The sequence below is a fragment of the Antechinus flavipes genome, chromosome X (assembly GCF_016432865.1).
Source record: "Antechinus flavipes isolate AdamAnt ecotype Samford, QLD, Australia chromosome X, AdamAnt_v2, whole genome shotgun sequence".
Taxonomy (NCBI): Eukaryota; Metazoa; Chordata; class Mammalia; order Dasyuromorphia; family Dasyuridae; genus Antechinus; species Antechinus flavipes.
Window position 1 is genome coordinate 22,845,890 of NC_067404.1, and position 26,834 is coordinate 22,872,723.

Genomic DNA, 26,834 nt, shown 5'->3' on the forward strand with positions numbered 1-26,834 from the left:
ACTGTGCAGAGGCTTGTCACAAGAAGACTAATTAGGTGGTAGTAACAGTGGTGGCCATGCAAGTAGAGGAGTAGGTACAGAATTTTAAAAATGCTTATTGAATTGAATTAAATATACTCCTTTCCTGTTCTTTGTATATAATGATGGAGTTACCACTATATGAAAAGTGAGAGATTTTGAGGATTTTTTTTCCCTATTCCTGGCTTTCATTAAGCCTTCTCCCTGCTGGAGGAGGCAGTACCCTTTCATGGCTAATGGCTTCTATTTGCCAAGTGATGATTGGATAAGGTTAGTAGTGCTGTCTGACTATGGAACAAAACAAAATATAACGGTATAAAAGGCTTGAACCTATGAATTTGGTTTCATTGGAATCTATTCGAATTTGCCGAGGTAACTGGCCAGAGATGTGCTTAGTGAATTTATAGTATAATTAGTATGATGAAACTTTTTTGAAATCAAAATTTGAAAAAGATGAACATGATCTGCGCTTTAAGCATGGTTAATGGCATGGTTATAAATAGCAGTAGATTATGCATGTGTATGGGGATACAAATCACTAATGCAGTTTGAAATCTTAAGAGAAGTGAGAGAGATAGCAAATAATTGCAGTCAAGAGATCGCAGCAGTTCTTTCTTTCTATCAGCAGATGGAGTTACCCTCTTGCAATTTTCCAAGTAGCTTAACTCCTAGACAAAATTATTGTATGAGCACTAAGGTCCCCTAGGTTTCCACAACTCCCATTTAAAAATCTAATCACCAATGTTACAGTACAAGAAGTACCCTGCAGGTTGCAAAGAATTATTTTCATTCTGAGGAAGATTTGCTGATATTCTGCAAATTGTCAGTAATGGTAAGCTACGGTACTAATCAAGGGTAGCAGGAGATTGTCAAATGTAAGTAATGGGGCCCTGGAACAGCTTTTGAAAAAAAGCTTTGATGAAAAGTATATTGTCTTAACATTCCACAGAGGAGCAGAAGAGCCTTAATGATTTTCTTCCAAAAGGAATATTAGGTGGATATGTACATTTCCTTCCCATCCATTAGCCTGACATGTTAAATTCGTCTTTAAGTTTCCCATGTATCTATGTATTTACTAACCTCATTTATTGGATTAAAGTTGAAACCATATGACATATTACGTTTCTTTGGCACTGTAGTATACCCAGTGTGATAGTCCTGGTCTCTAAATTGATGTCTGTGTTTTCTATATGTAACATAGACACACAGATGTGCACATATACATACATACACACACACACACACACACACACACGGCATTTTCAACTGCACTAACAGTTGATTTCCCTCAGTGGAACTGACCATGTGACAATTCTGTGTTCTGGTTGGTTCAGCAGTTTAAATGCAGTTTCATTTCTTTGTTTTTATGGCTCTTTTTCTTAAATGAGGATGATAGGGATGTTTCATGCTGGTGGAAGAAGTATCTTTGTGACTGAAAAATCAAAGCACAGGAAATGTCATTTTTGTGAAGTATTAGGGGAAATTCTATGCTTGGTAGTGATGGAGATCTTTCAGCTCCAGGTTATTTTCTGACTGTCCCCCATTTTGGGGATTTTCTCTCTCCTCCTCATCACCTATTGACTTCTTTGATTTATTTTAAGTCCCAACTAAAAACTCCCATTTTCTACAAGAATTCCTTCCAAACTCTTAATTCTAGTGCCCTCCCTCTCTTAATTATTTCCTATTTATCCTGAATTATAGCTTATTTGCACAGTTTTCTTGTTGCCTCCTCCTTTAATTTGAAGCTCGTTGAGGGCTGAGCCTGTCTTTTGGCACGTTTTTATATTCCCAGCTCTTAGCATAATACCTGCATTGCATTATTTGTTTTGAACTGAGGTTTTTAGGGTTTGTGAGCTGGACCATAGAATAGACAAAACAGGTAAAAATAAGTGATCTCTACATGTTTTTCATAATGTACACAAAGTCTCTTTTTCTTTACTGGGTGTCAAATAACCATTATATATAAAGGGAAAACTGTCAGGGGCTTACATGAAAATCCCAATACTTCTTAGGTATCAGCAAGTGCAGGTCTTGGATGCTATGCAATCCTGCCTTGAAAACCCTTTTTTGTAGGATGGAAATGATTGGAGTTTCAGTTGGTAATCCTTCCTGCCAAGAAGGATCCTAATTGCATGCCATACAAGGACCAAGTTACTATCTTCTTTTTTAACTCCCCACATTCAGTAAATGTTGACTGACTAGCTAAATTATGTTGTCAATGTGGTTTAATGAATAATAATTACTTTTGAGAATTATAGATACGTACCTATATCAGCTACAAGGAAATTAAGGTGTCTCTTATCCTAAAACTATAATTAGATGGATTATTTTTACTGCTTTTCCCATGATAAAATATGCTTATGTTTTCTGTAGAGCTTTCATTGAATTTTTACTGCTGGAAGGAGACTTAAAGAATATAGAATTTGTCTAAGGAAGGGACTTGGGACATAATTTAATCCAAACTGCTCATTTTACATATGAGGAAACCCACCCAGAGAGAGAGTCACCGGTGGTGAGGAGCAGATGTGGGACTGAAAACAGATATTGCTGCTTTAAATCTAATATTTTTTCTACTACCCTACCTCCCAAGCCATTGTTCTTTACACACACACGCGCACACACACACACACACACACACCCCCCCCACCCCCACAACCACCCACCCCCAAGTGCCGCAAACAGAAGAGCAAAGATGTAAACATTATTAAAATTTAATCTTTATTAAGTGCCTACCAGTGTATAAGGCAGAACACTAATGTCTAAGGTAAAGCACTTCCTATGTGCTCCCAAACTTGTAAAGGTGAGAAAAACTTCAATAAAACTGCAAAAGTCAACCTTGGAATTCTTGACCGTTGGAGTTTGCAAGGACCTTTAGAAATCCCCTATCCAGTCAAGAGTTTTAAGGGCCTTTAGAAATGACTTATCCAGTCCAATACTCTTAACTGGTAGAAGAGCAAACTGGGGCTCACAAAAACTTTTCGCTGAAGATGGAGAAGGAAAAGGGTTTTTTTTTTTTTTGTTTTGTTTGGTTTTTGGTTTTTTTTTTGCAAAAAATCTCGAACAATAAACGCTTGAAGTAGACTTGTATTTGAATCTTAAACTTTTTCCCCACCCGCACATTGACTCTCCTGAATTTGCTTCCCATTAGTTAGGAAGACCAAACAGCTTCACGGTTCCAGTCTCTCGGCAAGCTTCTGGTAGATTTTCTTTGTCATCACAAGCAAAAGCTAGCAGTGGAAATTTGGGATGCCAGGCCACACTGAAAGTGGGAGACTGACACTGTATCTCCCAGATCCTCTCCCCCGTCTCCACCTCAGCAATATCAATGAAGAGATCCTCGGATGCCGATGCCAGCATTTTCCCATCGTGGCTGAAACTGAGGCTCGTCACGGGCCAGTCCAGCCTGGACAGGCACCTCACACACACCAGCTCGTTAAGATCCCAGAGACTCACCAGGGAATCGGTGCTTCCTGTGGCGAAATACTTGCCGGTGGGATCGAACTTGATACAGATGCAGTTGGAAGTATGGGCACTGAGTAACTGCACAGGCTTTAGATCAGGGTAACTGAGGATAGTGATGAAGCCCTTGCCATTGGTAAGGAAGAACTGGGTGTTGTCGTTGTTCCAGGATATCTCGTTGACCTCGTAGCTGAATTGCTCCTCCGCCTTGGCCCGGTTGGTGCGAGCGTCGATGAACGTGACCACATCTCGCCTGTTGCCCACGGCAATGGTTCGACCGTCAGGACTCCAGCATATATTCATATTCTCGCCTTTGGTGCTGATGACGCTGACGCACTTCATTTTGCGCACATCCCAGATGCGAACGCTCCGATCCTCCGAGGCCGTTACGAAGAGGTCGGGGTTGCTGGGGTGCCAACACAGCTGGTCCACTCGGTTGGTGTGGCCTTGGTAGTTGTACTCTCTTACCAGGCAGTTCTCTTTCAGGAGGAAGACGCTGGCCGTGTTATCGAGAGAGCCCGAAGCCAGGCGAGCCCCATCACAGCTCCAGGCTACCGAGAATATATTAGCCGAGTGGGCCTCGTATTCTTCAGTCTTCCCGTAGTCACGAAACTGCTTCTGCATCTCATACAAATAGTCCGAGGGTCCCTGGTACCCCCAAAAGGCTGCTGCCATGGTACTGGCAAAATTGGTCCTCACAGAGGCGGACAAGGACAGAGGGCCTGGTGGGAGCTCGCGTGGCCGCACCTGGCAAATGAAAGGAGTTGGCGGAGTGGAGAAGCAGCACCCGCGCAGGCGCACTTGGAGGTCCCTGGGACATTCGGAACATATAGATTTCTTGGGTGGCGGGAGGAGGGGGACCCACAAAACATCCTCAGCTGACCTCTGGGCTTATTTCACACGGTGGAAAAGTGGCTCAAAAGTCTTTGAAAATTACGGGACTTTGTAGGCGTGGGGCCGGAAGGGACATATTCAAATTCTCCAGTCGGACAATTTTGTACCCACATGTTCAGAGCCCCTTCATTTGGCAAGTGGGAGAACCTAGAGAGTAACCTTCTGTCGTCCCCCGGAAAGAGAGAGTTTGCAGAGCTGAGATTTGGCGGGAATTGTGAGCTTTACTATGTGTACACCCTCCAAAATCTCACTCAGGGTTTTCTTTTAGGTGAGCTGGAATGACACGGAGAAAGTACCATCCTCAAAGCCGGGGAGAAATGTATGTACCGTCCTGTGCAAGAGTTCCAAATGATTGTAATTGTGTGGGAAGTGCAAAAAACAGACCACGTTGGCTCTCTCTGACTTTTGCTAAGGGTGCTCTGGGAGTTTATGTCCTGTTTTTGCAGAAATCCTTAGTGAAACGTACAAAGGCTCAAGTGCACCTTGCATCTTGGTAGGGGCAACATGCTGGTGTTAATTTTGTTTTACAGGATATTGGTCTGTATGTTTTCCTGGAAACAAATGTTTCTGCAATTAAATGTATTTAATTACTGGAAACATTGAGTTCAAAGATAGACATTGGCTGCAATGGAAGCCTTTCTTGATCCCCTCAACACTAGTGCTTTCCCCTCTTTTGAGAGAAAATATTGGTAAAAATCACTTGCGTAGTGCTTGGCCTGCCGTAGGTGCCACATAAATACTTCTTCACTTTCCTTCCTTCTCGTTGGTGGCCACGAGATAGGTAGATGGTGCAGCAGATTAGCACCTTGGCTCTGGAGTCTGGAAGGCTGCAGCAGCATAGCAAGCACTTTATAATGTTAGCTATGTACTGTTGTTCTTGTCTCCTCCCTGAGGCTGGGATGTCCTTGAGATCAGGGACTGTTTTCTGCCTTGCTTTATCTTCCCAGGACTTCACATAGAGCTTGGCACATGGTAGGTATTTATTAACTGCTCATTGTTTGATTTAGATAAATGGTTATGTAAATGCTACATAATATAAACAAGCTGAATGCAACTCTTTCGAATTATTCATCTGGGGCCAGATAGAGCTTCATTTTTGAAAGCCCATGTTTAAAATGCTATTTAATACTAATGTGCTGCAGTGGCAGGTACTGGGCCTGGAATCAGGAAGACTCCTCCTCTCCCCTAGTTCAGATACTTCCTAGCTGTGTGACCCTGGGCAAGTCACTTCATGCTGTTTTCCTCAGAAATGAACTGAGGAAGGAAATAGCAAACCGCTCCAGCAGCTTTGTCATGAAAATCTCCAGTGGGGTCATGGAGAGTCAGGTGTGACTGAAAAATGACATCAGGAAAGTCTCATGCATTCGGTGTGAGGTTTTTTGAGTGCTGCATAGTGATAAAGGTGGAAAAAGATGCTTCTGAACAAAAATGATCCTTTTCCCTTTTATAATTTCTTCCTTCCTAGACTTCTTTGTGCTATCACCATTCTCTCAGATACCGAGACTTCTTTCTTAGTCTTCCCTCTCCATCATATCCATTAGATCAGTAATCACTTAACTTTATAAATCTTTTCTTTGAAATATCTCTAATATTTTCCTTTGTAATGGATTTTTCTTGACATCATCTGTTTTTACATCCCCTCCATTTCAAATCCTTGTATTCCTCTGCTCCCACTTCTTTATAACAAAGACAGTTTTCTAAAGAAAAGAAAAATGGCAAAAGAAAAAAATAACAAAACTAATCAATACATTAGAAAATCTTCATATTGTATGCAATGTTTCACACGCATAGACCCTTACCCTGCAAAGAAATATGAATGGGAGGGTATCTGTGTATCTTTTCTTTGTTCTTGATAATGTTTAAAATATTAATTTTTTAAATTATTTTGCGCTTGTCATTCTTTCCACTTGTATCGATATGTTTTCTTTTCTTATGATGTAACACAATTATTAATTTTTTTCAGTTTTTAAAACAGGGGTTAATGAAGACAGGGAGGTCCAGTGTAGCATTTCTGGAGACCCTAATATGGGCCCTGTGGTGAGAGGACCATATGGTATTTTCTTCTGGATTAAAATAATGGGAGGAGGGATTGGGCTGGGTCATCCTGTATTACACACCACCGCTGGGAATCTACCAGGTTCCATCACCCTGTAATCTCTTGGGATTCCTGCAAGCTGGGACATACAAGGGACTTCTCTGATTTGGCTTTAAAAAGCCCCTGACCTGGACAATCTGCAGTTGCTTTGAAAGCTCCCTGCAGCAGGCCTGGCACAGGTTAGACACACATTGATTACCTTTTGGATTTTTACCCTGCTCTCTCTGAGTATTTCGCTTTCAAGGAAGAGCCAGAATTTTTGTTTGGGTTCCTCAATTTCTTTTTTAGCTTGCTCCTTGAGAGAAAGTCTGATCTGCCATCTTCCTTCTCCAAGGCTCTGTTTCCCCACGCTATTATGCTGCCATTCTGCTCGCTCACCTCTTTAGGCCTAGTTGGACATACGGCTGCCAGATCCAGTGGAAGAAAGGTAATCCTCTGATGGGCTTTTCTCTTTCCTTCTGATTACAAAGCTTCAGCTCCCTGCTAATCGGCACTCCCTGCCAAAGTCTTTGCTTTAGTCATTTCTTCACCAAACTGTTGACATATCTTTAGGGTATGCTGCCACAGTTTGAAGCCCAGGTGTAAAGTGGGACAGGGGTGCTACTGCACAATCTCTAGATGTTCCTCAGCCATCTCCCATGCCAGCGGGTTTTGGTCCACAAACAAGGCTGGGTTGTGTAGCTTGCCCTCTTTACTCATCACCTCATGCACCCCTGTTTTCTGGACGGACACTTGTTCCTCATGGAGGTACTGGATGTTTCCATTTGCAAATAGAAGGATATTCACTGCCTTCCTCATGGCCTTTATATGCTCCCAGGATACAATTCCAGACAATGCAGTCCCTTAGTTTTTGGTGAGACAGTTGAAGTTAAGTGACTTGCCTAGGGTCACACAGTGTTAAGTGTCTGAGATTGGAACTGAAGTTCTCCTGACTCCAGAGACGGTGCTGTATATGCTGTATCACTTAGCTGCCCTGACCCTTCTGTTCTTGGTACATCCACGAATGGGTAATAACCGGCAGCCGGCTTTATCCAACAACTGAGCGTATGTTATAGTCTCATCAGTTTCTGGGAAGATATGGATTTTGCAAGTGACCAGAATAAAACGTTTCTCATGTACTAAAAGAATCATTCTCTGACGCAGATCCCAGTTTTCTTCTAAGAAGGCTCTTAATAATGTCTCTTGGCAATTATTTGAGGACAGCTCAAATTCAGATAGAGTTCAGATATACCAGGAGAAGAGCCTTGTCAAACATCTCTGTACCACTGACACAGAAGTATTGAATTTCAATCATTTCAATTTCAATAAAGGGCTGAATTTCAGGACATCCATCATAATACAGATTCTCCTTTTGGTAGCTGGTATCTTCAACAAAAACTTGAGCATTTAACAAAATGCTCAAAAAAATTCACAAAATGTATATATAACACAACTGAGCTTAATGAGGACGACAATTCACTTTGATCTACTATAGGGGCAACTACTTAATGTACCCGTTGCAGAGTAAGTCTCCAGAACTCAAATCCTTGCAGCTTTGGCATCTTTTCTAGACTGCTTCTCTCCTAGTGGCTCCGAGGTCTCCATCAGGGCCTTTGGTCACCATATCTAGGACCCCTGGTTCTAGATGCTTATTTCTGGCTTGGCCTTGAAGTCTAGTGCCGCCATTAACCTGGGGCAATACCTCTGCACAGAGGTAGCCTGCTGGACAGATGTGTACTTTAAAAAATGTTTTCCCCATTGACAACCATTATTTTCTCTCCTTTGTACCTTCTCCTCCATCAAGAAAACAAAACAAGCAAAGCATAAATAAATAAATAAATAAATCCTGTAACAAATGCATAATCAAAAGCATTGCCTTGTAGGCCATATCCAAAAAGCTGTCTCATAAATCATCTTGGGTCCATCACATTTCTGTTAGGAAGTGAGTAGCATGCATTGTTATCATTCCCCTGGAATCATGATTGATCAAGGTACTTAAATATTAAGAAAATGTTTGTCTTGACAACATTGTTGTTATATAAAAATTATACTCTTGGGTACAGCTTAAGATGGTGCAGTGGATAAAGCAGTGGTGCTGGAGTCAGGAGAATCTGAGTTCAAAACATTTGAAACTAGCTGTGTGTACCTGGGCAAATCACTTAACCCCAATTGCTTTACAAAAATTTAAAACACACGCACGCACACACACACACACACACACACACACACACACACACACACACACACATACCCTTTGTTGTTTTCATTGCACTATCATTTTATCCAAGGCTTCCCAGTGCTCTATATGCTGAAACTTTGCCCTTCATCATTTTTTTCTACACAGTAGGATTCCATTATATTCACATACCATAAATTGTTCAGCCTTTTCTTAATTGATGGGAACCCACTTAATTTCAAAATCTTTTGCACTATGAAAAAAACAAGGGAAATAATAGAAAAAAAGTGGGAAGGAAAGAGACCTAATGGTACTCTATCTCAAACTCTGCTCCAAAATGTAAATTATTTTATTGGCTCTGCATACTTCATTTTGTTGTTGGTCATTCGTATCCACCTGTTGTGACCCTGTGGACCATAACATACAAATGCCATCCGTGTGTTTTTCTTGGCAAAGACATTGGAGTGGTTTGCCTTTGATAAAGAGGATCAGAAGTTAAGTAGCCCATCCATAGCAACGCACCTAATAAGTGCTGGATTTGAATTTGATTCTTTCTTATTTCAGGTCCTGCACTTTATTCATTTTACGTTATTTCATCTAACCTCTTCCATGCTTCTCTATATTTCTCATTATCTTCATTTCTTACAGAAATATTCCATTACATACATACATACCTACACACATATTTTTGTTGAACACAAAATGCTGCTTTTGTGTTTTTGCTCAATGTGTTTTTGCTCAAAACACAATGTGTTTTGTGTTTTTGCTCAATGCTGAGGCTGGATTTGAATTCGATTCTTTCTTATTTCAGGTCCTGCACTTTATTCATTTTACATTATTTCATCTAACCTCTTCCATGCTTCTCTATATTTCTCATTTTCTTCATTTCTTACAGAAATATTCTATTACATACATACATACCTACACGCATATTTTTGTTTAACACAAAATGCTGCTCTAAAGATTTTGGTATAACTTGATCCTTTTTGTCAGTGTCCTTCTTGGGATCTATCCCTAGCAGTGGATTTCTGGGTCATGGATTATAGATGGTTTAACAGCTTTATTTACATTATTCCAAATTACTTTCTAAAACACTTGATCAATACATAGCTCTGCTACCAAGATATTACCGTGCCTGTCCTTTTCCAACCCCTCCGACATATACTCTTCCCCACCTTGGATATATAGAGGCCTCTTGGGTTTCTTTTCATTTGTATTTGTAATGCTTGTTAATAGTTGGAATTTTTTTTTTGAGAACTGATTATTTAAATCATTTGATGACTTAATCTTCCCTTCCTTTTGATTCCTGGGGTCACTGGCTATCCCTGTGCCTGGAATTCTCTCCCTCTTCATCTCTGCTTTCTAGTTTCCCAGCCTTCCTTCAAGTCTCACCTAAAATCTCACTTTTCACAAGACATCTTTCCCATCTCTCTTAATTCAATGTGCCTTCCTCTGTGGGTTTTGCAAATTTTTTTTTTCCTGTATAAAGCTTGTTTGTATGTGGTTGTTTGCAAGTCCAGTGTTCTGACATCTGGAACCAACTTCATTGGTGTGTGTGTGTGTAAAGTGTTTTTTACTTCTGTGACCTCTCAATCCGTGGAAAGAAGTGGTAGAAAGGACAGACAGGTTATAGGACTGGAAATCAAAGTAGTTAGATCTCTTACAACAGGTAAATTCCTTGTAGTGACTTTACATGATATGGGGATGGCAGGGAATCATAATGCATGAAAACAGTGGGCCGGTAGTCCATTATGGGGTTCAAATATACTCCTTGGCTGTGGAAATCCTTAACCAAGATTCTGGTTGTTTTTCTCTAATTAAAACATCGAACTGTGGCACAAATGATACATTTACTAAATGGTTTTGTGTTTATATCTGTCTACTGTGAGTGGAGTCCAACATTGGTTATCGGTTAAGATTGTGAAAATGATTAGAATGATTGGATTGATCATAGTGTCAGTCTGCTACTGTTGCGAAACCATGAAGTTAAGTGCTTTTTGATCTAACGTGAAACTGCAGCAGGAATTATTTGGGAATAAATTTTGTTGGGGGCTTTCAGCTTGCTAGTGTATGCAAAACCCAAATATTCTGAGAGGAACTTTTAGACAAAGGGTTCAAATTGAAGCTAAGCATTCAGACTTTCTGGCCTTTGGTGAGCAGGTACTCAGTCCATGTGTTGAGTAGGAAAGTGTAGCCTTAGTATAGTTTTTTTTTTTTTGCCTCAATCTCTCTTGATTGTCACCCTTTCATTTCCAGACCTGAAATAAAAGCTTTTTGAGGAAATAAAGCTTGAAAAACTCATTTGAAAATAACCTGTGGAAGTTATTTGGAGATATTACTGCTATGAGAGATAAAGGAAGTTCAATGGATATGTTGTATTTAGATTTTCAAAAAGGATTTCACCAAGTTCTATGTCAGAGATTGATGGTCGAGGCAAAGTGTGCAAAGGGTTAGATTAGAAAGCAGATTGAATTAAAAACAAGACCTCTAACTTTGGACTCCTGTTAGTAAATCTTCTCTGGTGTAGGTTGTTTCTTTTTAACTGCGTTTATAGAACTTGTCCATTATTGTAGCATCCAACCATGAGTTTTGGCCACTGACCTTCTGGTGAATTTTCTGCATGTTTTGCTTTTTCACCCCTTTACCCTATGGCAGCGGGGAGAAAAGGATTTTGTCCCACTTGTACCGGAGACTCCAGTTTGCTTAGAGCTAATAAATAACATTATAATAAACATGTTATTTGGTGTCCTATAGATATTTTAAATTATGACAGACAGCAGCTGGTACAAAATATTTCAGCAGTTTAATCTTTGCATCATATACTGTCTTTTCACTTCATTAAAACACAGGAAAAATCCAGTAGTTTACCAGAGATTAAGCTTTAGATTTCCATATTGGTCTGGGATTCATGAAACATTTGTCAGGGTTTTGAAAGTCCCACAACCATCTTGGTCCTTTTTTTTTTCTGAGGCAATTGGGGTGAAGTGACTTGTCCAGGGTCACACAACTAGGCAGTGTTAAGTGTCTGAGGATAGATTTGAACTCAGGTTCTCCTGCCTTCAGGGCTTATGCTCTATCTACTGCACTACCTAGCTGTCCCCATCTAGGTCTTCTTAAAAAAAAATTTAAAAAACAAAACAAAACAAAACAAAAAACAGAACATTGTCATGGGCCAGGTTCAAAATATATAAAAATAAAACTTCTGTTTAAGAAAGGATGTTGTTGTTTGTTCTTCATTCTCAAAGAGGCCTGTGACATCAGAGAGGTGATGCCATGACATGTAAGTGAATTGGATTTGAGTCCGAGAGGCCTGGGCAAGGTCACCTGCCTCACTTTTCCCCTCCAGAGCCATCTGGGTCCAGTGGCCAGATATAGATCAGGACGTCAGGAGATGGCTCTGGATAAAATGGGAGACCTTGGCCTTTTCAAGCTAAGGTCTTCAAGAGGTCTCAGTTGGTCTGAGACTGCACCCCTTCCGTGATGAAGCCTAGGTAGTAGCAATTGAGGCAAAGAATCTCCCTTTTCATCTAGTCAAAAAAGTGTAAATAAATAAAATAAATAAATCTGGGAGGGAAAGACTCTCAGGATTTCTGGCCAAAGTAGAAATGATTGCTATATACATTCAATCTGAGTCATTCAGGATATACAGATAAAAATATACCCTGCTGGGAGTTCAGTGGATGGAGCACCAAGCCTACATTCATCAGTATCCATTTTTTCTTTGCTTCCTTGTAAGTTGTTCTTTTGTTCCCTGCTGTGTACTTTTTTTTTTACATTATTCTTCTTTTCTCCTTTCATCCACTTCATCTCCCTTAAGCAGGCTATAATTACGGACAGATATATTTAATACATATATATGTACACAGACATACCCACCCCTCATACACACACACACACACACACATTCATATCCATCACATATATGCATATATGTATATTCACTTCTGCTACTTGTTATAGTGTGTATATATCTGTTCTTTGTTATCCCTGCTAATTCTGCTTTAATTTTGCTTCTTAACTTGCCTTGTTATTACTTAACCTTCCTCCACCCATGGATCCTTCCCTTGTCTTCTTCTCTGACCCTCTGCTTCCCTCTCCACCCATCCCTTCTCCTGTAATGCCACAGAAACTGAGGCAAGACAGAGATTGGTTTTTAATCTTTTAATATGAAGAGTTTTAGACTCTTGTCCAAAGCAATCATCACAGATAAACCGAGGCAGGGTCCTTATAGAGGATTTTAACTAACTAAGGTTTGCAAACAGACTATATAATCTGAGTATACTATCTTATAGGGGAAACAAAGGCAGATAAGGGGGGCAAGGACACTAGGTGAGCGAATAAGCCGTAATTCCAGGAAAGGATCATAACTTAATCCTGACTGGATAGGAGTCAAGATAAGAAGGCTGAGGACAGGAGGCATCGAGGTCAGGGGCAATACTCAAATGGAGGGGGAATTATTCTAGCAAGGATTGAGATAATGATGCACCTGGAGTTTATGACACAATGATATTTATTTCACAATGGTACATGGATCAGAGCTTCAAGGTTTTTCCTGACTCAATTCTCCCAGTCCTAATGACAAGGAAGGGGGGGTGGCTATAATTTTTTTTTATTCAGGGTATAACACCCCCTTATTTCTTTATAGATTTTGGAGGGTGCTTCATTCTTCATGGTATATATGTAGTGTTACCTATTTAACCTATTTCTGATGTTTTCAGAGGTTTTTCAGAATTTGGAGCTGTCCTCTCCCTTCTAACGCCACTGTGTCTACACATCACTTGTATAAATCTTTCTTTTGAGGTACCCAATTGCTGATGTCAATCTTAAACATATGGTATACATTTTCATGTAAAAATATAAACAATTTGTACATTTTGTTCTTTAAAATTAATCTTGGATATTGGCTTTTATATATTAAATTTTCTGTTGAGTTTGGATTTGGAACATCCTGAAAATCTGCAAGTTCGTTGAACGTTCATTTTTTAATTCAATGTTATAGATGGTCTTGCTGCATATATTTTTGGCTGCAGGCCTTGTTCTGTTGATTGCTGGTATGTGATTTTAGGACCTGTGGTCTTTTCTTGTGGCTGATTAGTCCTGTACTATTCTAATTGTAACTCTAGACTATTTAAATTTTCCTTCTTGTTTCTTTCAAAAATTTCTCTTTGATCTAGAATTTCCAAATTTGGCAATAATATCCCTTTGTGTTTTCTACCAAGGATCTCTTTGAAGTGATGATTGGTGGATTTTTTTCTATTTCTACTTTCCACTTCTTATTCTATCACTCTAGGACAATTTCCTTGGATTATTTCTTGAATTATTGTTTCAGGGTTATTATTTTTTTTGGTCAAATCTCTCAGGTGGTGCAATTATTCTTAAATTTTCTTTCTTTGATCCGTTCTGCAGGTCTCTTGTTTTTCTAAGATTTCACATTCTGTTCAATTTTTCATTCTTTATATTATTTTGTCATTTCTTTGTCTCTTATAGCTTCACTGGCTTCCTTTCTAATTTTCAAAGAATTATTTTTGACTTTAAGACTTTGTATCTCCTTTTGTAGTTAACTTTTTTTTCATAATTTTCTTGGATGGTTTTTATTTTTAGTTTTTCCTCAATGTCTCTAATTTGCTTTTTAAATTATCTTTTAAGTTCTTCATACATTCTCTCTGGGCAGGAAGCCATTACTCTTTGGGATAAAAGAAACTTTTTCTACTTCAGTTTCCTCCTCTGAAGAGGAATCCCATTCTTTCCTATTCCTACAGTATGTTTCTATGGTTGGATTATTTCTTCTTTGCTGGTTCATTTTAAAAAAAAATAAGAAGTATTAGTGTAAATACCTCTAAACTTGGGTTGGGGGATGGTGCATCTAGCTTCCCTCCAGCTTTCCCCTTTGACCTGGAATCTCAAACCAAAACCTTCATCTTCCTTTAAGTATCCATAGTCATCAGCCTCCCTGTCCCACTCTTTCTGCACACTGGCTGTGCTGGTTCCTTCTCACCCAGGAACTCCGTAGCACAGCTGGGCCTGGTATTCCTAATCAGCTGATTCCTAATCAGTTCTCTCAGTCTTCCTGGACTCAGATCCCCAACTCCACACACAATCCAGAAGGAGAAAGTTCCTGTGGTTTCTGCTGAGTTTCTAGCCACACCCAGCCAGCCCCAGGGGTCCAGCTGGCTGTTTCTGTGGAGCTAGCTCAGAGTTGTTTGCGCTTCACATTGGTCAATCCCCAGCTTGGAATCTGTGTTTGGATCTTCTTGGATAATCAGAAAAGTTCTGCTATTATGTCTTTACGATATGATATTATTGATAGCATAATCTTGACAAGTGGCTATCCGGTTTCTAAACTTGCCCTTCAACAAGCTTTTATTAAATCCTATGCATCATGGTATGGATACAAAGACTGAACGGAACAGTACAAGGCCCATTAGGCACTTATATTCTGGTTAGCTTGAACTTCATTGGTTTGGAATCCACTAATTCCTAAGGGTACTCATAATCGTTTTTGGAAAACTGGAATTGGTAGCAAGTTTCTTCTCACATCAAGCCTACTTTTGCCTCCTGTAATTTCTTTTGTTATCGTTGTGTTTTTGGTTGAATCCAAGTCTTTGACTCCATTTGGGGTTTTCTTGGCAATGATACTGAAGTGGTTTGCCATTTTCTTCTCCAGTACACCTTACAGGTGAGGAAATTGAGGTAAATGGGGTTGAGTTGCCTAGGGTCACACAATTAGGAAGTATCTGAGGCCAGATTTGAACTCAGGAAGATTATTAGTCTTTCTAATAATAGGCCCTGTCTCTATCCACTGCAATTCTATCTTGCTGCCCTTTGCAATTTCTGCCCACTATTACCTCTTCCTCTGAATGCCCTTTAGATACATGAAGATAGCCCTCCTGGCCCTTCCTCTCATCTAGATGCTGAGCTAACTTGACTTTTCCCCTTGAATGCTTCTGCTTTTCATGTTTCCTTTTCCTGTTTTTTTTTCTCACAAGGAAAACTTCAAAACCATCTTGAATTCTTAATACATGTACAAGTCTCTTCTTTTTCTTTATTTTGGTAAAACAAATGGGGTTAAGTGACTTGCTTAGGGACACACAGCTAGTAAGTGTCAAGTTTTGAACTTGGGGCCTTCTGACTCTAGGGTCAATACGTCACCTAGCTGTACCCAGTCTCCTCTTAAGATGCCTTTTCTCAGTTTCATTTTGGAAGACTTTTCCCCATTCCTCTGACTCTCATTGAATAACAGATAATGACTTGATGCTATGTAAATCATATTTGCAAAATTATTTTTTCTTTTGTACTTTTACATGATCTTATTATATTCTCTGTTTAAGGATCACTTGTATTATCAGGCCTGTTCTTTCCATGTTATTCTGCATGGTATGAAATAGTAATTCTTCTTGAATCAAGAAGGGAATACCCCTTTCACTTGTTACTCCTGGGAGGAAGACTCTCATGTACTTCAAATATCGTTTTATGGTTTGTAGCCTATCTGTAAAGCTCACTCTGAGTATGCTCAGAGTATGACAAGGAGCCAAAAGACTAATTTCAGGCTGTTTTGAGGGGGACATTGTATCAAGAAAAAGGAAGGAGTTAGTTTTGCTCTATCTTGCCCTGGTCAGCTGTAGCTGGGCTAATGTATTGAGCTGTCATTTCCAGATTGGAGGAAAGAAGGCAACCAGGATGGTGAAGACCCTAAAGAACATATCATCCATGTATTGATTGAAGGAATTGTATGTGCTTAACTTGGAGTAGAGAAGGTTTATGGGAAGCTGGGTACATGGATTCAAGAATTTGAAAAGTTGTGCTAGGGAGGACCACTCTGTTTGACCCCAAAGGGCAGAGCTGTGGAACACTGGTTAGAGGTTGTATGTAGGTTGGCAGATTTGGGCTTGATATAAGGGAAAAATGTTCTTACGCAGCGTATTATTGTTCACAAATAGAAAGGGCTGCCTTAGGAAATCCTTGATTCTCCCTCACTTCAAGCTGAGGCCAAATGATGACTCACCAAAGACTGATTGAGGGGATTCTTACCTAGTTAAAAGTTCTAATTGACAGCCAAGCGATGCTCGTAGCTCTGTGGTATGAGATTCTGATATCTAATTTGAAGTAGTGGAAATAAAGGTGAAGGTCGACTGTTTTTGGAGGGGGGTGGTGTGGGCAGGTGATGGGGTTCTTGGAGAAATGGTTGCTAAATAAGCTGCTTTTGCTTCCTGGGATGGAAGGCCTTTGGCACCATCTCCCAATTGCCGTCCCTTCAGGTCCTCAGAGCTGCTTCCTTAATTGCTGCATTGGCATTCACCAAACCAGCTTTGGCTCAGGGCTGCTTGTGCATAAGAGTCCAAATGGTGGAGGGAGGCAGGAGGATGAGCTGGGAGCACATTACTCAAATAGCTCTGCTCTTTTTTTATGCACGAAAGGTTTTCATATCACGCAGGAAAAAAAAAACTGGCGTGGAAATCCATCATCTCCTGGCATTTAAGTAGAATTATAGGGAACATGTATATTTATCAGAAAACAAATGGGAGCATAGCAGGTATATGAACAGAATTTTTTTGTGTGTAATTGTTACTTTCCTCCAAAAGCTTGACAGGAAAGTCAGGGTTATATGAAAGACAGAGAGAGAAATTATTGCAATTCTAATCCTCTTTATTGCTTGAAATGTATGGCAGCTGTGGGGGAAAAGGCAACCCATAGTCAGATGTAAAACCATCAAGAATCAATAAGATCTGAACTGAGATCTGTCAAACCCATGGATGTGGCCACCATCTACCAGCACAGCTAAAGAGGAAAGGGAAGAAAAATCTATTTTATTCAATGTGTCTTCGTCGTGTTATTTTATAACTGTTACCAGTTATAGATATTATGGACATTTCTCTGATGTTATGCTGAAGGTCATTACCATGGGTGGTAAGTAATAGGGGTGAAGAGTCGGGTAGGAGGTGAGAAAGGGCTTCCTGGAAGAAGTGGTGTTTGGATAGTTTTCTGGCTGTCCCTGCCAAAGACCAGAGGGGTCAAATGAATAGAGCAGCATTGGAGGTGAAAATATTCTGGGATCAAATAAGGGTCATAGGGCTCGATAAGTCATAGATAGGAGCACATTCAAATGAAGTGATTTCTTCTAGAGCAGCCACAGTACATCCAGTATGAGGAGGTAGTAAATGATTGTTTTCCCTGCTGTCAGAAACATGCACACATATAGACACAGACACACACACACACACACACACACACACACACACACATGCCACATCAGATGCCCAGGAAATGCAAAAATTACTTGAAATTCTTGCAAGACTCACTTGCTGAAATGAAAAGTTTTTCAATATTGCTTTAGAAAAACCTAGTTTAATTATTTTCCAAGATGAATGACCTACAAGGTTCCTTCACAGAATTAGGTATATTGACATTTGGGAACATAGGAGATTGAATTTGGATGATGCCCTACAATTTTTTCAAAGGTTATGACATTCATTCTCTCATTTGATCTTTACAAGAGCCCCATGAACTAGGAAAGGCAAATGGTGTTATTCTCATTAAAGCTGCATGAGGAGACTGAGACACAGGGCTGAATCCACTTAGCCAAGGTTGCACAGCTAGCTAGCAATCAAAAAACGTTTATTAAGCACCTACCATGTACTACACACTGTGTTGAGTAGTGAGGATACAGAGATAAAAGCAAATTAGGCTCTACTCTTGGGAAAACAAAGATGCAGACAGGTTAGGTACACACAAGAAATACATAAGTCCAACACAAGGTAACTTTAGGGGGAGAGAGCTGGCCACTGAGGGCTTGGGGAAACCAGGGAAGGCTTCATGTAGAATTTTGCATCATTACAGCTGAATCTTGAAGGAGACCAGGGGTTTGAGAAAGAGGAGGGAAGGTGGCCTAAAGGACAGTCAGTGCTAAAGCCCGTAGAGTGGGAAGTAGTAGAGGAAGATATTAGGGAGCTAGGGAGGAGTCTGTGCAGAACTTTCAAAAGCCTATCTAAGATATTTGTATTTGATCCTGGGCAATAGCCCGCCACCGGAGCTTATCGATGGGGGGAGTCAGTGCTGAGACCAGACTGAAGCTTTAGGAGAACCACGTCTGCAGGTCTGCGGAGGTTGAATGAGAGTGGGGAGAGAATTTGGGCAGGGAACCCAAAGAAGGTGTCATTGCAATTGTTTAGGCAAGAGGTAATTTGGACCTCAACTAGGCTAGTGGCCATATGGGAGTGGTAGGAAGGGATGGGTGTAGATGAATATGAACATAGAAATAAGAAGACTTGGTAACTGGAGGAATATGTGGAGAGGAGAATGAAAAGACAAAGATGGAGAGGGGGAGTGCCTTCATTAATAGTGAGATTTAGAATAGCATAAGTTGGAGGGCTATAAGTAATTAATTCTGATTTAAGTGTGTGCAATTTGAGACCCTTATAGGGTATGCAATTAGATATGTCTGATAGTACGTGTGTAACACTAGAGCTCAGCAGAGAGGTTAGGCATAGGGAGGGGTGTGTGTGTGTGTGTGTGTGTGTGTGAAAGAGAGAGAGAGAGAGAGAGAGAGAGAGAGAGAGAGAGAGAGAGTGACAGAGAGAGAAAATGAGAATGAATAAGGAGAAAAGGACAGACAGAATAAAGAGACAGAGAGTAGGGGGTGAAAGGGAACGAACTAGCATTTTACTCTTGGCTAATGTCTGGGTCTGGTGCTCTTTCTACTATTTATTATAGATAATATTTATATATCTCTTTAATGTTTAGAAAGTACTTTGCATACATTATCTCATTCCTGTGAAGTAGATCATAAAGGTATTTTTACCTCATTTTAGAGATCAAGAGACTGAGTTGGAGTTGGAGAGAGTGAGGTTTTCAGAAGTTGTAAGTTGTCCAAGGTCATACAATTTAGAAAGTAGCAAACAGGGAGCTAGGTGGTACAATGGTTAGAGCGCTGAACCTGGAGTGGGGAACACCTGATTTCAAAAGTGGCCTTAAACATTTACTAGTTATGATCTGTGCCTACCTTAGTTCCTCAGTTGTATAATGGAGGTGATAATAATAGCACCTCCCTTGTAGTACTGTTGCCTGAGGCTTAAATGAAATACTATTTATAAAGTGTTCAGCACAGTTCCTGGCACATTACAGACCTTTAATGCTTGTTCTCTCTTTCTCCTTCAATCTGGGGCTCAACCTCAGTCTCTTCTGACTCGGTGCTCTTTTCATGTTGCCGTGTTATCCCTTTATTTCTATTAATATCCCAAGTTAGATTCTACTCACCAATGCAAACCACTCTACTTGCTTAGATATGAATTACATTTCAATAAATTTCAATGCATAAAACGTTGGAACCATGTTTGCCAACTCTTTTTTGAAGTCCCCACAGTCTCCTTTGTTCACTCATTCACTTTGGCTCACACTAGGATTTGGTGTTTAATCTGTCATTTTGTTTGTCACTTTGCATTATTTTAGAAGGGGCTTTCCTGATTGCTTTATATTTCTTCTGATTATTGCTTTTAATCTGTTCTGCTGTCTCTTTTCTTCCAGTTCACCTTGTCTACTGCTATAGCTTCCGAACCACTGGTCCTTGCCATCCATCTTGCTCTCGGATCCACCTGGGGGGATTAACTTTTTCAGAACTTCAACTCCCGCTTTGCAGGGCTCTTCTTTCCTAATCGATGAGCATGTCACTACGGCCCATTACAGAGGCAGCATGGACTAGTAGATAGAATGCTAGAAGGCCCGCATTTAATCCTTCCTCCAACAGGACATCTAGTGAGTGAGTTATACTAGATGTCCTGTAAGGTCCCTTCTATGACTGAGCTGCCTTTGTCATTTTCTTCTCAAGTCAAGGAACTCTCCAGACAATGGACTTGACCTTTCATCCTGTCTCACTGTGCTTCCCTCCCCAGAACCCTTTTTCCATCCCTGGAATTATAATCAAATTGGTACTGCCATAGCTCCCATAAAGAGATTCTCAGGCGACCCTCTTGTGGATACCTTCATCCCCCCCTGTGGTTTCTCAAACCAAAACACTTCCCCTCTGTGTGTTGTCTTCTTCATTAGAACATCAGCTCGCTTTTGTACTTGGATCTCTAGCACTTAAATGATTTTTTGTTTATTGATTGATTCATATTTCATCTCGTGGCCATTTCTCTTGTATTTGAGGTTTACCTGTAGATATTTTTGAGTCATTGCCTTGAGTCCTGAGCTTCTCCATCATCATAATAGCTCTTAATCATTGGCTTCTTTTATTGTTGCTCATTCCTTCCCACTCCACACCCATGCCCTTTACTTCTGGACTTTGAACTTTGTTAGTGCTGGGTTGGGCTGCTTTTTGGCAAAGATGTCTGTCTTTAGCATCTGTTCTTTTTCATCCTTCTGCTGCTTTCACAGTGACTCCAAAGTGGTCATCCAGGGGACACGCTATTCATTGCTCTTCAGGTCTGAATACTGAAAGCTTCTGACTGATTTTGTTGGCTTGTTTTCTAATTGGGAGTTTCCTCAGATTACTGCTGGACTCTCTTACTATTGGACAATTGTAAGGCTCTGTGGGTTTGGAGTTTCTGAACTGCTGATTTCCCTCAGGTCCCTGGTGCCCTGCTCTGAGTTTAAGAGCTATCCAGCTCCCATTTGCTTCCCAGAACTTGGGATCTTTGATCCAACATTGGCTGGTGGCTGCCAGATCTGCCAGATGGCACCCAGTCGTGCACCCAACACTTGCTCACTGATTCTTGGGAATCTGTGCTGCCCTGTATTGACCCTCATTCTGTTTCTGGGTGATAGAATGTTTTCCCAGGGCTGCCCTGGTTCTCCCACTCCAGTGTATGTAGATCTCTTTCTCTCCCCTTTCTCTCTCCCTTTCTCTCTCTCACTCCCTCCCCCTCTCTATCCTCTACGATCTCTTTCTCTTTCTTACTCTTTTTCTCTTTCTCTCTCTCATCTCTCCCTCCATTATCTCTATCTCTATCTCTTTCTCTATCATCTCTATTTCTATTATCTTTCTCTATCATCTCTTTCTCTCTCTCTTGCTTTCATCTTTCTCTTTCATATTTCTTCTCTCTCTTTCTCTCTTCCTCTCTCTCTTTTTATTTCTCTCTCTTTCCCTCTTTTTCACTTTCCTATCTTTCTCTTTCTATTTCTCTTTCCCTCTCTCTTTGTATCTCTTTCATCTATCATCTCTACCTCTTTCTCTATCATCTTTTTCTCTTTCTCATTACCATTCTCTCTCTCTGTCTCTCTCTTTTATCTCACTATATATCATTTCTTTCTCTATCATCTTTATTCTCTCTTTCTGTTTTATCTCTTTCTAGAATCTCTATCTCTATCATCTCTTTCTCTATGATGTTTCTCTATCTCTATCATCTTTTTATCATCTTTCTCTATAACCTCTTTCTCTATCATCTCTTAATTTGTCATGTCTCTCTATCATCTTTATCATCTCTTTCTCTTTCACCTCTTTCTTTTTCTCTCTTTCTCTTTCATCTCTCTAATATCTCTCTATCATCTCTTTCTCTATCATCTCTTTATCTTTTCTCTTTCATCTTTCTCTTTCTTCCTTCCTCCCTCTCTCTCTTCTTCCTTTCCTCCCTCTTTCCTTCTCTCTCTCCATCCTCTACTATCTCTCTCTCACTTTGTATTCTCTTTTTCATCTATCATCTCTTTCTCTTTCAGCTTTTTCTTTCATCTCTCTCTCTTTCTCTTTCTCTCACTCCCCCTTTTCTCCCTCCCTCTCTCTATCCTCTACTATCTTTCACTCTCTTTCTCTTTCATCTCTCTCTATACTATCTCTATCTCTTTACCTATCACCTCTTTCCATTCTATCTCTTTCTTTCTCTTTCTCATTCTGTCTTTCTCTTCCATCTCTTTTTCTTCTAGCTCTTCTTTCTCTTTCATCTCTTTCTCTTCCATCTCTTTCTTTTCTCTTTCTGTTCCCCTCCCTCCCTCTCATTCTATCCTCTACTATCTCTCTCACTCTCTTTCTCTCATTCTTTCTCTTTCATCTCTATCATCTCTATCTCTGTCATCTCTTTCTTTGTCATCTCTTTATCTTTATCAAGTCTTTATTATCTTTATCAATCATTTCTTTCTCTTTCATCTCTCTCTTTATCTGCCTCTCTCTCTGTTTCTTTCTCTTTCATCTCTATCATTTCCATCTCTTTCTCTATCACCTCTGTCTCTATCAGCTTTCTCTTCCATCTCTTTCTCTTCCATCTCTATCTCTTCCATCTCTCTATCCCTCTCCCTCCCTCCCTGCTTCTCTCCCTCCTTTCCTTTATCCTCTACTATCTCTTTCTTTCTCTTTCTCTTTCTTTTTGTTCTCTTTTTCTTTCATCTCTCTATCATATCTTACTCTGTCATCTCTTTCTCTATCATTTTTATCTGTTTCTCTTTCAATTGTTTTTCTTCCATTTCTTTCTTTCATCTCTTTCTTTTCCACCTCTTTCACTTCTTTCTTTCACCTCTTTCTCTTTCACCTTTCTCTTTCTCTCTGTTTCTCAGTCTCTCTCTTTCTCTCTTTCTCTTTCATCTCTATCATCTCTATTTCTGTCTCTATCATCTGTCTCAATCATCTCTTTTTCTTCCATTTTTTTTTCTATCTCTTTCCCGTCTCCTCCCCCCTCTCTTCCTCTCCCCCTCCTTCTCCCTCCTTTATCTCCTTCTTCCTCTCTCTCTTTCCCTCTCCCTCTTCCTCTCCCTTTCCCTCTCCCTCTCTCCCTCCTTCCCTCTCTGCTCCCTCCCTCCTTCCTTACCTCCCTCTTTCCCTCCTTTATCCTCTATCTCTTTCTTTCTCCTTCTCTTTCTTCTCATTCTTTCTCTTTTAGCTCTCTATCATATTTTACTCTATCTTCTTTCTCTATCATCTTTCTCTGTTTCTTTTTCTTTTTTTAAAATTTTTTAATAGTTTTTATTTACAAGTTATATGTATGAGTAATTTTACAGCATTGACAATTGCCAAACCTTTTGTTCCAATTTTTCTCCTCCTCCCCCCCACTCCCACTCCTAGATGGCAGGATGATCAGTAGATGTTAAATGTATTAAAGTATAAATTAGATACACAATAAGTATACATGACCAAACTGTTATTTTTGCTGTTATCTGTTTCTTTTTCAACTGTTTTTCTTCCATCTCTTTCATCTCTTTCTTTCTCACTTTCTCTTTTTTCTTTCTTTCTCTCTTCCCTTTCTTTCTTTCTATCCTCCACTATCTCTCTCTCTTTTCTCTGTCTTTATCTTTTTCTTTCATCTATCATCTCTTTCTCTATCATCTTTATTTGCTCTTTCTCTATCATCTCTTTCATCTCTCTCGCTCTTATCCTCTCTGTTTCTCTTTTTCTTTCATCTCTCTCTTTTTCTCTCTCTTTGCCCCTCTTTCTTTCTCTCTTTCTGTTTCTTTTTCATCTCTCTCTATCATCTCTGTTTCTATCATTTTTCTCTATCATCTGTCTCGATCATCTTTTTTGTCTCTCTGTTTCTCTCTCTCATTCTCAGTCTCTTTCTCTCTCTTTCATCTCTTTATCTCTATCATCTCTCTATGATCTGTTTTTCTATCATATTTCTCCTCTATTAGTTTTCTCAATTATAATTTCTTTTTATCTCATTTCTTTATCACCTTTCTCTAACATCATCTTTATTCTTTCTCTATTATCTTTTTCTCTATCATCTCTCCCTTTCCTCTTTTCTGTCTCCCTCTCCCTTTCCTCTTTTCTGTCTCCCTCTCCCTCCCTCCCTGCTTCTCTCCCTCTCTCCTTTTTTTCCTCTGCTATCTCTCTCTCTCTCTTTCTTCTCATTCTCTTTCATACCTTATTCTATCATCTCTTTCTCTTTCATCTTTCTCTGTTTCTCTTTCAGTTGTTTTTCTTCCATTTCTTTCTCTTTCACTGCTTTCTCTTTGCTCTTTCTTTTTTTCTCTGTATCTCAGTCTCTCTTTTTCTGTTTCTCTCTCTTTCTCTTTCATCTCTCTATCATCTCCATCTCTTTCTCTATCATCTCTTTCTCAATCATCTTTCTCTATCATCTCTGTCTCAATCATCTCTTTTTCTATCTTATTCTTGTCAATCGCTTTCTCTTCTCTCCTTATCCTTCTCACTCTCTATCTCCCTTTCCCTCTCCCTGTCCTTCTCCCTCTCTGTGTCTCCCTCTATCCTTTACTATCTCTATCTGTCTCTTTTTCTTTTTCTTTCATATCTTTATCATATCTATCTCTATTTCTCTATCATTTTTATCTGCTCTTTCTCTATCTTTCTGTCTCATCTCTTTCTCTTCTAACTGTTTCATCTCTTTCTCTCTCTCTCTCTTATCCTTTTTGTCTTTCTCTTTGCTTTCTCTTTCGGTTTCTCTTTCATATTTCTATCATATCTATCTCTACCTTCTTCTGTATCATCTCTTTCTCTAATATCTTTCTCAGTTTTCTTTATCATCTCTTTCATCTGTTTTTCTTTCATCTCACTTCCATCTCTTTTTCTGTCACCTCTTTCTCTTTCATCTCTTGCTTTTTCTCTATTTCTCTTTTTTCTCTTTCTGTTTCTCTTTCATCTCTAGCATCTCTATCTCTTTCTCTAAAATCGTTATCATCTCTGTCTCTATCATCTCTTTCTTTATCATTTTTCTCTATTGTCTCTGTCTCTATCATCTCTCTCTGTTTATCTCTTTTTCATTCTTGTACTCAGTCACATTCTCTTTCTTTCTCTTTATCTCTTTCTCATGATCATCTCTCTATCATCTTTTCTATCATATTTCTCCTCTCTTTATTATCTTTTTCTCAATTATTTCTTTCTATATTATATCTCTTTTATCTGTATCATCTTTCTCTCTCATTTCTTTATCACCTCTTTCTCTAACATCTCTTAATTTATCCTCTATTATCTTTTTCTCTATTATCTCTCCTCTTCTCCCCCTCCCTCTTCTCCTTTCCATCTCTCTCTCCCTCCCTCCTTGCTTCTCTCTCTCTCCCTTTATATCCTCTACTATCTCTTTCTCTTCTTTCTTCTCGTTCTTTCCTCTCACTTCCATCTCTTTCTCTATCATCTTTCTCTGTTTCTCTTTCAATTGTTTTTCTTCCATCTCTTTCTTTCACCTCTCTCTATCTCTGTTTCTTGCTCTCTTTCTCTTTCTCTTTCATCTCTCGCTATCATTTTCTTCTCTTTCTCTATCATCTCTGTCTCTATCATATTTCTCAATCATCTCCCTTTTTTTCTATCTTCCCTTTCTGTAACATCTTTCTCTATTATCTCTATCATTTTCCTCTTTTATCTCTCTATCATCTCTTTCTCTCTCCTCATTCTCAGTCTCATTCTCGGTCTCATTCTCTTTCTCTTTCATCTCTTTCTATCATGTCTCTTTCTCATCTCTTTTTCAATCATCTTTCTCCTCTCTTTCTCTATTATCTTTTTCTTGATTATCATTTTTTCTATTTTATCCCTTTCATCTGTCATATTTCTCATTCTCATTTGTCACCTCTTTCTCTAACATCTCCTAATTTATACTCTTTCTCTATTATCTTTTTCTCTATCATCTCTCCCATCTCTCATCTCTTTCATTTCTCTTTATCATCTTTTCTGTCATCTTTCTCTATTATCGGTATCTTTTTCATTCTCTTTTTCTCTTTCATCTCTCTCATCTTTGTATCATCTCTGTCTCTGTCATCTCTGTTTCTGTCATCTCTGGCTCCACCATCCTGGTCTCTATTACCTATGACTCCATCACCTCTGGTGCCACCATCTCTGGTGCCATCATCTCGGTCACCATCACCTTGGTCTCCATCACCTTGGTCTCCATCATCTTGGTCTCCATCATCTTGGTCTCCATCATCTCTGGCTCCATCACCTTGGTCTCCATAATCTGTCTCCATCACCTCGGTCTCCATAACTTTGGTCTCCATCATCTGGTTTCATCATCTCGGTCTCCATAAATCTGTCTCTATCATCTCAGTCTCCATCATCAGTTTCCATCATCTCGGTGTTGGTCCCCATCATCTCTGTCTCCATCACCTCGGTCCCCATCACCTCTATCTCTATCTCTTTCTCTATCATCTTTCTCTACCTCCTTTCTCTACCATCTCTACCTTTCTCTACCATCTCAGCTCCATCATCTTGTTCTCCATCATCTCTGTCTCTATCACCTTGGCCTCCATCACCTCAGCCTCCATCACTGGTCCCTATCATCTGTCTCCATAATCTCAGTCTTGGTCTCCATCATCTGTCCCCATCATCTCTGTCCCCATTATCTGTCTCCATCATCTCTG

The 26,834-nt window shown here is 39.7% G+C and overlaps 1 protein-coding gene across 1 annotated transcript; it reads right to left on the reverse strand.

The window, feature by feature from the left end:
- Window positions 1-2,992: 2,992 nt before the first annotated feature.
- On the reverse strand, window positions 2,993-26,428 carry LOC127543113 (THO complex subunit 3-like). The gene is made up of 2 exons (XM_051969146.1): window positions 26,297-26,428; window positions 2,993-4,224 (listed from the first exon to the last, which is right to left on the reverse strand). Exons 1-2 carry the CDS (start codon window positions 26,426-26,428, stop codon window positions 3,163-3,165), a joined length of 1,194 nt encoding a protein of 397 aa, XP_051825106.1. The 3' UTR covers window positions 2,993-3,162.
- Between the last annotated feature and the right edge of the window lie 406 nt (window positions 26,429-26,834).